At 42.8% G+C, this 12,458-nt stretch overlaps 1 protein-coding gene across 3 annotated transcripts in view; it reads left to right on the forward strand.

Moving 5' to 3' along the window:
• Positions 1-1,451: 1,451 nt before the first annotated feature.
• USP48 (ubiquitin specific peptidase 48) overlaps positions 1,452-12,458 on the forward strand; it is a 776,411-nt gene continuing 765,404 nt past the window's right edge. Inside the window, exon 1 of one of the 3 annotated variants that reach the window (XM_086921588.1) lies at positions 1,452-1,840. In XM_086921588.1, coding sequence (XP_086777714.1) covers positions 1,707-1,840 — 134 coding nt within the window. In that variant the 5' untranslated portion in view covers positions 1,452-1,706. The remainder of the gene's footprint in view (positions 1,841-12,458) is intronic. The other 2 variants (XM_086921587.1, XM_086921589.1) reach the window with 2 other exon arrangements.

Consider the following 12,458-nt stretch of genomic DNA (forward strand, 5'->3'; position numbering starts at 1 on the left):
TTAAAAATAATACTTTGACTTATTCTTCACATAAAATCAAACTCCCTCTCTAGAACCACCATGAACCGGCACCTCTCTTGAACTCACGATCTTCGTCTGACTGAAACTGACAATCAGACGACAAAAAACAAAAACAAACTTCCCTAATTATGGCCTATCACGTTTCTACTTCAAAACTCATACGCTTCCCAAACACTCAAAATGGCCACCGCACGTTTCGCAAGTATGGCGGCCCCCTTGGCTCACAATTCCTTTCCTCTCATTTCCTGTGCTCGAAATCTCTCCTCACACCGCGTTCCAAGCAGCCACCGCTCTCGCGCCTGGAAGCGCACACAGATACCGACGCGCGACGCCCTCCAGCCGCACACTGAGCGCTCGAGACCACACGCTCTCCAACTGCCAACCGATCTAACAGACGGTAATCCGCTTTTATTTCACCTTATAAAACTCACCGTCAATATACGCAAAAAACGACACACTACGCTCTCAAACTCCAGCCTACTAATTTTAAAAATTATTTCACTTGTCCGACAAACAAACCTTCCCATTAAACTCTAAACAAATCCCCTCATACTTTCATAAACTCTTCTAATCATCGTTTTCATTTCTAATTCAGGGTTAATTTATCAAACATATTCAAAATAATTTTAAGAATTTTTACAGAGTACTTCTCTTATGTTGGAGCAGCTACAAAAGAGGAAGATGGCTGCTGGTCATAGGGACTTATACATGTTCTAAAGTTCTGGAATGTTTGGATATATTCTAAATTCTAAGATATTGTTGCTGCTGTGTTTGGGCGGTAATAAAAGGGATATGCATAAATGTTGGCCTCCGGGCCTTTGACATAAAAGCTGAAATAAACCTAACATACAGGCTCTGACATAGTTTGAGACCGAGGACGGAAACCGAAGCTATCAACAAGCTACTACGAGGCATTGAAGTCTTCTGGCTCATCATCATTGGAGGAGGAGTATTTGAGAAAAGAACTGGACCAACAGGCAACCTAACCTTAAAACGTACACTCTAGGGAAAGGCAAGGGGGTGGCCATATTTGAACAGACTATTTCCTTTGAAACATACTGATCCGCTGCAGTAAACGGTGAATGTATCAAGTCGATTGTACAATTTAAAAACAATACGAAAACGAAATCCTAATACCCCAAAAGATGTTGTAAATATGATAATTTCATAATCAGCAGTCCACTCGCCGAGCTGTAATTGCTCCTACATATCAAGTTGAATTGATTGTTGCCTTTAACCTGCATATTGCGCGCTCATTGATATCTGCAAAAAATATACTTGTGTCTGAATCATGCAAAAAAAAATGCTATTATAAAAGTTCATGCCATTACATTTGTATTTTCATTTCGCATCCTTTTCCTTGAAATGTTTCTTGATATTCAGTGGTTTACGTGTTTTGGGCTTCTTTTGGTAGGATACATACTTGTTTTGGGCTTCTCTCCGAGGGGAGTGGCGCTTGTATTTGGATTTTCTGATCCATTTGGGAAATATTGTCTAGCACCTATCAAAATAGATATTTACAATTCCCTTAGAGCATAGGTCACCTATCCCATTGTCATATACCTGAAGAGTCTGGCTTGTAAGGTTAATCGGCTTCGCCTGGATATATTGCGACGTGGCCACAGAACCGAGGCCCGAGGCCCGATCCCCGGCCTCGCGTACTGACAGCCTCCGGTGCAGACTCCATGGCCCCTCGCTTGCAGCTGGAGAAGGCCGCCTGGCGCTGGGCGGAAACTGTGCGGCCCGAGGAGGTTTCCCAGGAGCATATAGAAACAGCATACAGGGTGCGGCTGGAGCCCTGTGTGCGTGGGCTCTGCAGGTGCGTGTCCTTTTAAATTCTGCTATCATTTAAACAGTGTTGATGTACAGGGTTCGTCTTTCAACATTTTTATTCTAACACTTCACGCGCCACATCAATTTTTCTCTATTGTTGCTATTTTCCCTCCAAATTTGGAACATGCTTTATGTGGGCAGTCGCCTGCATTTGTCTACTCCATCCCTGGGTGGCACTGCAGACGCTTGTAAATTTATATTTTGTACATTGCCTGAGTGTCTTGGAAATGGAAACTTGCTAATTGCGTATGTCTTGCGCTTTATAATATTTCAGTTTACCATCACGTTGCTGAACTTTCAAGCCCAAATAATTCAGTGATTTTATTTAAGAACTATATAATGTTTATATTTTTCTTTATGGTTTTCCATTTTTTTTTTTATTAATACAGACGTGTACGTTTGTTTAAAACCAGTAGTACGAGTGAGTAATCTGTTAAATTTTCCTTCGATTCTTTTCAAACGCCGAATGAAAACATTGTATTCGTATATACTTTATACCTCGTCAGGGGAAGTACCACTAGATGTAAACAAATGTCATACCGTACCCGTATATGCCTCTGACCCACTTGCGTCTAAAATCGGATTAAACACAGGTTTTTGGTAATAATTTAGAACATTCCACAACATCGTATCAGAAACACATTGTTTCATTCATTGTGGTTCTTCATGTCCAAACCCGATCTTCACGTTCCTATGCATTAATGCATGTATGCTTCAAATACATTCCATTTCCTGCAGTTTTATTCGCATGTATCCTTCCTCTTTTCTGAGCATGCATCTTTTTTTGCAGTACGTTTCCAGAATCAGGCATCGTTGTTTATATTGAAAACAATATATATATATATATATATATATAATATAATATAATCATATCGTGCTTTGGCCCAGAGCACTATATCTGGAGGAAGCTTACCTCCAGTTAAATGACCCGAACTGCTACAGACACTGTGACATAAGTGCACTCAGGAAAGCTCAAACAGACTTTCATTCTCTCCTGATGGGATGGCGATCCAGTGGACTCATTAGTATGGATGAGTTGAAATGTCTAAAAAATGATCATCCCATAACCCCTGTGTTGTACCTGATCCCAAAGGTACATAAGAATGCAATCAAGCCGCCTGGTAGACCCATCATTTCGGCGTGCGGGGGTCTATTGGAGAAAGCCACTACTTACATTGACTTGTTCCTCCAAGAGCATGTATTGGCACTTGAGTCATACATTCAGGACTCTAGTGACCTGATTAGGAAACTGAATGAACTACAATGGAACAATGAGTACAGGCTAATTACCCTGGATGTGTCATCGTTATACACAAGTATAGTGCATGCAGATGGGTTAAGGGCTACTGAGTTCTTTCTGGGCAGACGACCAATAGAACTGGCAGAACACAATAAGATGCTGCTTTCCATGATCAGTTTTTGTTTGCACCACAATTACTTCATGTTCCTGAACCGATATTATCAACAAGTCAGAGGGGTGGCCATGGGGGCCTGTTTTTCTCCCAGTTACGCCTGTCTCCATATGGGGTACTGGGAGAGACAGGTCCTCAATGGTACTCATCTAGACATCTGTACTCGCCATATCATTCGATGGTACAGATACATCGATGATATTTTAATGATTTGGCGCGGAACATACGAAGAGACTGTCAGTTTCATTGAGGTTTTGAACATACCCGTGCGACTTTGATGGCGCTCCGCCCTATATTGGAAAAAAGTTCTAACTGCACTACTATTGACCCAGTAAGTCTTACCCCGTGCTCCGCCTGCGATTTTGCTTGCTGTACAAATGATATGATCCGTTCTGAATCCGTCTCTGAGCAGGGCTCTATTTCAGCTGCCCTAATTAACTCCCGCTCTATGAGCAAACATGCCTCTGATATTTACTCCCTACTAGAAGATGGTACTTTAGATCTGTTATTCATCACAGAAACGTGGCTGAATGACTCTTGTGCCCCTGATATTGAACTGGCAATCCCTAGAGGGTTCAAAATTCGACGGAAGGACAGGATGGTTGGTAGGGGCGGTGGGTTAGCGATTATTTTCAGAGATTGCTGGGCTCTTAAGGTGAAGGACTCAGATGATTTAGCAGAAGGAGAGATTATGAATTTTTCCCTATGTTTATCCCCTCATTTCACACTGGGTGGCTCCCTTATCTACCGGCCCCCTGTTCCCTCCGGTCCCTTTCTTAAAGCTCTTCTAGAGACTCTTGTCCCCCGCGCCCTGAGGTTCTCTCGCTTCTTAATGCTCGGTGATTTTAATATTCATGCCGACGTTCAGGATCGACGAGAAAGTAAGTTGCTATATGACGCCTTCGATCTGGCCTCCCTTACTCAATGGGTGTCCTCCCCTACCCATTCAGGGGGCCACATCTTAGACGTGGTATGCTCTAACTTTCCACTGATGGTTGAGGCCCCCCAAATTGTTACCTGGACTGACCATCAGCTTATTAGATTCTCATGGGCTGCTTTGAGAGCTCTTCCCAGGTCTGCAAAAACAATGGGCCCCCCAAAAATCAACGTGGGTAATCTTATGTCCTATCTTGATTTGAACAGGCCCATCTTAGGGGCAGATTTGGATTCTGCGTTGCAGACTTATGATAGTTGGATGAAAGCGGCGGTGTCCTCCTCTTCAAAGAGGGCGGATTCAGGCAGAAATAGGATGACCCCCTCACAACCTTGGTACTCCCCTCATCTCCGCACTCTCAAATTAGCCTGCAAGAAACTGGAGCGAGCATGGAGGATTGCTTACTGCCCTCAGGCTAAAGCATTGTATCGCTCAGCTCAGCGAGAATACTACGTTAGCATTAAACATGCAAAAACAGAGTATTTCTCAAGAAGAATTGAGAGAGCTAATAACAACAGTCGCTAAATTTTTTCGATAGTTAAGAGCTTCCTCTCTCCCTGCGCTGAGCAGATATCTATGAGCCCTTCTACCGAATGGTGTGAAAATCTCTCCTCCTTCTTCCTAACAAAAATTGCTAATATCCAACATAGTTTGAGAATAATTGGAGGAGGAAATGAGAAGATAGCCAACGGTGAAACCACGATTCCTCCCAGCATTATTATGGAGAGATTTATCCCCCCTTCGACTGCAGATACCTTGGTAGCAATCAAATCACTAAAATCTGGTGCTCCTGGGGATATCTGCCCGGCCCGGGTGCTGGCCGAAGCCGCTGAAATAGTGGCTCCTGAGGTCTCTCAAATAATAGGACTTTCATTTAGTACTGCAACAGTCCCCAAAGAATGGAAACAGGCTAAGCTCTTGCCACTGCTAAAAAAAACAGGAGCGGACCCAGCGGTGCCGAGTAATTATAGACCCATTTCTCTTCTGCCAGCTATGGCAAAAATTGGTGAGAAACTTGCATTTTCCCAGCTCAATGCCTTTGTGGAATCCTCAGGGGCGTTACATCCAGCCCAGTCTGGCTTCCGTGCAGCCTACAGCACGGAGACAGCGCTTGTAGAGGTTACAGAGGCGATCAGGGAGTGCTTAGACAGTGGCGGCAGAGCGGTTCTGATTTTATTAGACCTCTCTGCCGCGTTCGACACTGTTCCGCACTCATTACTCCTGGCGCGTCTGGCGAACATCGGCATACTGGGCTCAGCATTGGATTGGGTGAAATCTTTCTTATCAGACAGGTCTCAGCAGGTCTGGATCCCACCCTTCTCATCCTCGACCAAACCCCTCACTACACGAGTTCCCCAGGGCTCTATATTGAGCCCCCTCCTTTTTAATGTATATCTCACCCCTCTCATTGTGTTAGCTGAACAAATGGGAGCAAAAATAATAGCGTATGCAGATGACACGCAACTTTTGTTTACGTGGCCGGATGCGAATACGAATACTGAGGTCGTTCGTTCATGTCTTTCTGCTGTGTTTAACTGGTTGGCAGCAGCACAGCTGAAGTGCAATGAAGATAATACTGAAATCTTGCTGTATGGTCAGTTTCCATCTAATTTCAGAGAAACTCTGTGGCCTTCTGATTTTCCCCAACCAAACTCCGTTAATATTCCTGCTAAAAACTTGGGAGTCTGGTTTGGAGAAGATCTGCGATTTGAAGCACACATAAAGAGACTTGCTGGGGTGTGCTTCGGATCCTTAAAAGCCATGAGAAAGATCTTCCCGTATTTACCATCTTCAGCTAGAGAGTCAGTTGCGAGGGCCCTTATTCTATCTCGGCTCGATTATGCCAACTCTCTGCTGTGTGGTGCTCCGGCTTTCTTAATTGCAAGACTTCAGATTATCCAGAATGCGACTGCTCGCCTGCTGTGCAATGTGCCGTGTAGAGAAAGTGTTCGGATTCACATGAAGGAACTACACTGGCTGCCAGTAGCACAGAGGATAACTTTCAAAATTCTTACCATAGCTTTTAAAGCAGTTCATGATCTTGGCCCTTCCTATCTGAGGAAAAGATTCAACTGTTATGTCCCTACTCGGGCGTTACGCTCAGCTGACTGCAACTTTTTAAGAGTGCCCCGATTTCAGCGAGTACGTTTGGGAGGCCAGTCGCTTGCTGTCACCGCGGCGAAGACTTGGAATACTCTCCCCCACTCCCTGAGATTGATCGAAAATTTTGTATCATTTAAAAAGGCACTTAAAACATATCTTTTCAGAACTGCTTATTAGCTTATTTAAAATTCTGGAAATAAAAAACAAACATGAACTTCATCCTTCTTTCTTTTGGTCACCTGCTTGTTTTTCTATTCACGCGCCAGGACACTCTGGTAGTATCTGAGCGCGCTATAAAACAGCTAAATAAATAAATAAATAAATAAATAATTCGTTCAATTTGTCCTTCACATCACACATCAGTCAGGAGGAAGCACACTTTCTTGATGTTACTCTGGAGGTCAGTCAGGGCAGGCTAGAAACCAAGCTCTACAGGAAGCCTACTGCAGGCAATACTATATTGCATGCTGAAAGTCACCACCCCCCACATTTGATTCGAAGCATTCCCTACGGGGAAATGCTTAGAATTCGGCGGGTCTGCAGTACTGATGCTCATTGCAGAGCAGCACAGGCAGCTAGCAAAGAAAGATTTCTAGCCAGGGGCTACCGTGAAAATCTGATTGATACAGCTATTAGAAAAGCCAATGCCCTATCCCGCAATGAGGCACTGACCTACAAGAAAGCTCAGAAAACCACAGCAGCCAGCAGTGAACAACCAGTTAGGCTTATCTGGACCTACATTAGCCAGCACGGGGCGCTGAGAAAAATCATTAACCAACACTGGAATCTGATTAAATTGGATCCAGTCATTGGAGAACATTTGCCCAACAGACCCGCGATTACCTACAGGAAGGCTTTTTCATTACAGGATGCATTAGTTAAATCCAGTCCTGAGGTGATTCCACCCAAGAACTGGCTGGCTGCCAGTCGTGGGTTCAGGAAATGTTCCAGCTGCAAGGCATGCTCTCAAGGGCTCAATAAGACCGAGTTCTTGACAGCATTCTCTACAGTGCCTCGTAGAATCACTAAGCAGCTAACCTGCAAGTCGGAGTATGTGGTTTATGTGCTGGAGTGCCCATGTGGCCTGCAATATATTGGTAGTACCAAATTGCAGGTCCACAAAAGGGTGCTCCAGCACATTAGAGCCATCAACACGAATGATGCCACATACCCTGTCGCGAGGCATTTTAAGGAGTTTCATAATAACAACAGTGGGCTCCTTAAATATTATGCCATTGACTCTGTAGGTCCACTCAGGAGAGGAGGCAACCGAGATGGGATCTTAAGGGCTCTTGAGACCAGATACATCTTGGAGATGGACAGCAAGAGTCCTAATGGTTTAAACTCCACGGAGGATTTTTATAAATGCCTATAGGGTTGTCCATTTCCTAGGGCTTTACACTACCACCTCTCCATCTGTACTATGTTACTGGTTAACGCACATGTCCTTTGCTGGCTTTGCTACTGGTGTTTGTTTGTTGATTAAATATAACTATACAAGAATAGTAATACCAGGTTATGTAATCAACTACAATATAATCAATTGCTATAGATCCTCAGCATATGTGCTAACTGTTCTTTAATATTCGAACTTCAGCAAGAATTGTTTTTAAATTTCACTTGTTTATAATTGCACTTGTAACAACGGCATTTGCATAGGTGTGAACAGCAATATGATTTGGGCATGTGGGGAAGTTGTTGAGGTACATTCTTGATTGGGCCTTTTTTTATCCGGTCACCTACTACTAGAAAATAGAATTTAGTGATCATGGATAGTAGTACACAAGTTTTTGATTGTATATAGTTGTGTATATATATGAAATGTTTGTATATATTTTTTAAAAAATAGTCTGAGGACTCTCTGGTTGTGCATTTGGGGCTATTTGACATATTGCATTCAAGCATTTATCATAGCAAGCCGCTCAACTGACAATATTGCGGTTGTAGTATTGCACATGGTGTAAATATATGAAATTTTGATATATATTCAGGAATACCCAGAAATGTCCTTACCTATCAATTTTTGAAAATTATCGGATAATTGAAAATGTATTTAAACATGTACTGCATCGATATGTACCTCCGTGACATTACTTGGTTTCCCCGTTTTGCAATTGCAAGTTTGATGTTTGAACATTAATTGTTTGACATGCCCACTAGTTAAGTTGCAACCAATCAATGTTACAGTTGTTACAGCACGAGTACTTTAAATTTACGCAACTCTCTCAGTGCGTCATGTGACCAAGGCCTCTGTGTAGGCCAAAACGTTATGCTGGCGTGGTGTACTGGGAAATAAAAAAACTCACCTGCACTCTGGGTCTTCCGTGTTCTTACTCGTCGATGGCTGAGGATTGGTAGTCCGTCGCAGCAGCAGGGATACAAGTGCGGAAATACTTTCACGGTGCAGAGTCAGTCCAGAAAATTCAAATGTGTGGAGTCAGTCCAGAAAATTCAAATGTGTGGATTCATTTTCATATATATATATATATATATATATATATATATATATATATATATATATGTGTGTATATATATATGTATGTATGTATGTATGTATGTTTGTCTCTTGGTGTACATAAAAAAAAAAAAATCAAGTAAAGTTGCACAATAGCCAGGCAAACAGTAACAGGCATACCAGATGCAGTGCTTATGACCTCATCCCAATTCAAACAGTTGTTCAAATGTAAATAATTGTACAGACGAGATTACATATCACTGTGCCATTCCCACTTTATCAGAGAGCTTTTTAATGTAATATCATTAATTGGTTTGATTATGTATTGTGCAGTTACATTTGCAATACGGTGTTAATATTTAAAGTCCTAAACTTTGAGAGCATAACATTTCATTTGGTATGCGAGCATGGGCAGCAGGTCCGTCCATTTCTGCCATTGGATCACCTCACAGTGGGTGACTATTCAGCTTTTTCACAAATAGCATATCTGCAGATTCCGTTCAGTGACAGGGTTTACTGTGGTATGTGTCCTCCTCGAGACCCAAAAATATGTTTGCTTTAGCAAAAACATTTTTTAAATCGTCGTGGGTCAAAACAGCTTACCCCCCAAAAAAGTTTTGCTAAAACCATGGCTAAACAAGAATTTGCAAAGCTAAAAGGCATTAAGCTAGCCAACGCCAGACTGATTGGCTTTGCCAGTGCTTGTTTTCTAATGTAGATTGCACATGGTGGACTGTTGGAAAAGGGGATATTCCCCTAATACCTTCTAGTGCATATATTATTGATCTAATCCTCCAAAGGCAACTCACTGTCATGCTGACTAATTCGACAAACGTAGCTTCTCCTCAGCCTAAATACCAGTCCCCATACACCAGTATGGTTTCAAATATGTAGATTTAGCACCATAAAATGTTTGTGTTATTACATTTTGGTATTGTTGAATACTAAAGTGTTGTACAATAAGTAGATTGGATCACTTGATCTTGTTTGTGTGTGCGGTCTTGTTCCCAAACCATCATAGAACATTTAATTTACCAGTTTCAAGCACTGGGGTTCAGTTATGGGTGGAAACCATTTTACCTTTAGAGCATAGCAATACTTTGCAGTAATAAATCTTGAATGAAGTGTATGAAGCAGTATTTTGATTGTCCTGTAGAAGAGTTCCTCAGGGGTGGCATAAAATGTTTTGCTGTGGAAATTGAGGTATTTTTTATAGAATCGTGTTTCCAATAAATATCGTAAATTAAATTGAAAAAAAAATTTGAATGCTAGGAAGCACCTGTAATATTCTTTTCAAAATACATGCAAGTATACTCGGAGCAACTGGTAGAGAAACAAGCTTTAGCGTAATGCACATCAATAGAAAACATGATTCTTTTTGGCAGAAAGACAAGGTACCTTTTGGTTTTGATTAATGTGTTATAAGAAAACTTAATTTAAAATGCACAAGGGTTGCTCTTGATGGTGGAAGGAAAGTGAACGACCAAAGCACCTCAATACTATGTATAATTCTATGTGCATTTTATTAATGTCGTTGTCCCCTGGTAAGTATTAATAAACAACTTGGACGGACCAGTCTAGCAGGTTGTCCGACACTGTGATGCCTGGCACCGCAAGGGTTTGTTAAAAGAACCCTCACACACCAACCTAGTTGGTGACATACTTCATCATCGGGTTCCCGGCTGAGTAGCCGAATGCTACTCAGCTATGCTGCGACACCTGATTGCAGTGGAGCTGGATTTTTTGAGAGTGAGTGTGATGAAGTGGTGTTTTAAAAATACCCCAGGGTCTCTAACCGATAATTACTTTATTCCCTGTGATTAAGGGTAGGTTTAAAAATAATGATTGGATAATTTAAAAGACTATTAGTTGTGTCTTAGTTATCTGCTGGTCTACATGTTTCAGCCGGTGAAAGAATTGGATATGGCTTTCTTCAGGGACAAGAACATCTGGTAATGGTATATAATATAGTGTGTGTGTGTGTGTGTGTGTGTGTGTGTGTGTGTGTGTATGTATATGTATATGTCGCCGAAAAGCATAATGCCCAGTGTCCACATTAAAGGCTCCCAAAAGGATTCCTCTGTGTGGCCTCTTCTTGGAAGTGAAGGGGTGTTTTTGGATGTTTTACACGCTGGCCAGTAGTGTATTGAAGGGGCCCCGTTCCGCCTAAAGAGACCTGAGCAATGCTGGCAACAGTTGTGGACTTAACCAAGGTTTTGGTAGCTCCGGCCCGCCTCGGACTGCGGGAGCTTGGAATAGGGCTGATTGCTAAGAGCAGCCCGACACGGTGCGAGGAGCTGGGAATCATTGTATCCCGACTCGCGGTCCACCAAGCCCATGCAAGAGAGGCTGGAACGACAGTGGGGGCCTGAGGGAGTCACAGGACACCATTCCCACACGGGGCCAGCCACCGTTACATAAATCGTCTTTTCTCCCCGAGTAACTTAACATCAACCAGTTACCCCCGTGCACTGCCTTCCAACCCTGGTGAACTGTGGGTGATGTAGTCAGTATTCCAAGACTACAGAAGGTGTGCATAAAAGCAACAGGGGGCGGAGCTCTTCGACCAATGAGGGAGCAGGAGGAGACACTTTAGGTGGAGATGGAATGGTGGCTCGTGTGTGGAGGCATCTGACGAGGCGAAGGGTCGCCGAAATGCATAATGCCCAGTGTCCACATTAAAGGCTCCCAAAAGGATTCCTCCGTGTGGCCTCTTACTTCTTGGAAGTGAAGGGGTGTTTTTGGATGCTTTACACGCTGGCCAGTAGCGTGTTGAAGGGGCCCCGTTCCGCCTAAAGAGACCGGAGCATTGCTGGCAACAGTTGTGGACTTAACCAAGGTTTTGGTAGCTCCGGCCCGCCTCGGACTGCGGGAGCTTGGAAGTGAAGGGGTGTTTTTGGAATATATATATATATATATATATATATATATATATATATATATATATATAATGGATATAACAAGCACTCTAACTTGAATCTCAGCTAGGGATTTTTGGATGTGTACTCTTGAGATGTGAATTGAGCATGACGTAGGCCAAAACCACATAGTACACACTAACTCCCAATATCTGTGTCCCTCGGCCTGTTAAAACGAATTAAGGGTGCTGTTATGGGATTCTGGCAAGCAGGTGGTAGTGGAAACTGCCCCTATTCTGCTTCTGAATTCACACACCTTCTTCATTTCTATAGGTGCCTTTTCAGGTCTCGCCTAGGCAGTGCATGCGCTGTCTTTTCGAGATATGCTGAGTCTACTCTGTCAACTTTTAGCCCGCCCATCGCTTTTTATTCGTTGCGTCGCATATCCTAATTACAATCTTTCTTTTCTATGGCTAATGTGTGTTTTTTTGCCCCTCCTTTTGGTGTTTTGCTCCCTCCCACCGAGCAGGGGCCCATTACTTGTATCCTTTCACTTTGCTGTATGTCTGTTCCTGTCTGCGCGCAATTATTATTTTTTTGGTTGCTTGCTGCTCGTCTTGTTCTAAATGGGATTGAAATGAGGGCACTTAAGTGTGTGGGCATGGCTGACTGGTCTCTACAAAATCATGCTGGAAGATCAAGTGGGGATTGCTGCATTGATAAAATTGTGCTCTTGTTCGGCCAATGTTCTGGCCTATTGTGATTCGCAACATAACATCATCCCCAAAAACCGGGTTCTTAGTATGAAAGTGATTTATAAATGTACATTTTAAAGTGTTTTG

Source organism: Lissotriton vulgaris, chromosome 5 (genome assembly GCF_964263255.1).
Source record: "Lissotriton vulgaris chromosome 5, aLisVul1.2, whole genome shotgun sequence".
Classification (NCBI taxonomy): Eukaryota; Metazoa; Chordata; class Amphibia; order Caudata; family Salamandridae; genus Lissotriton; species Lissotriton vulgaris.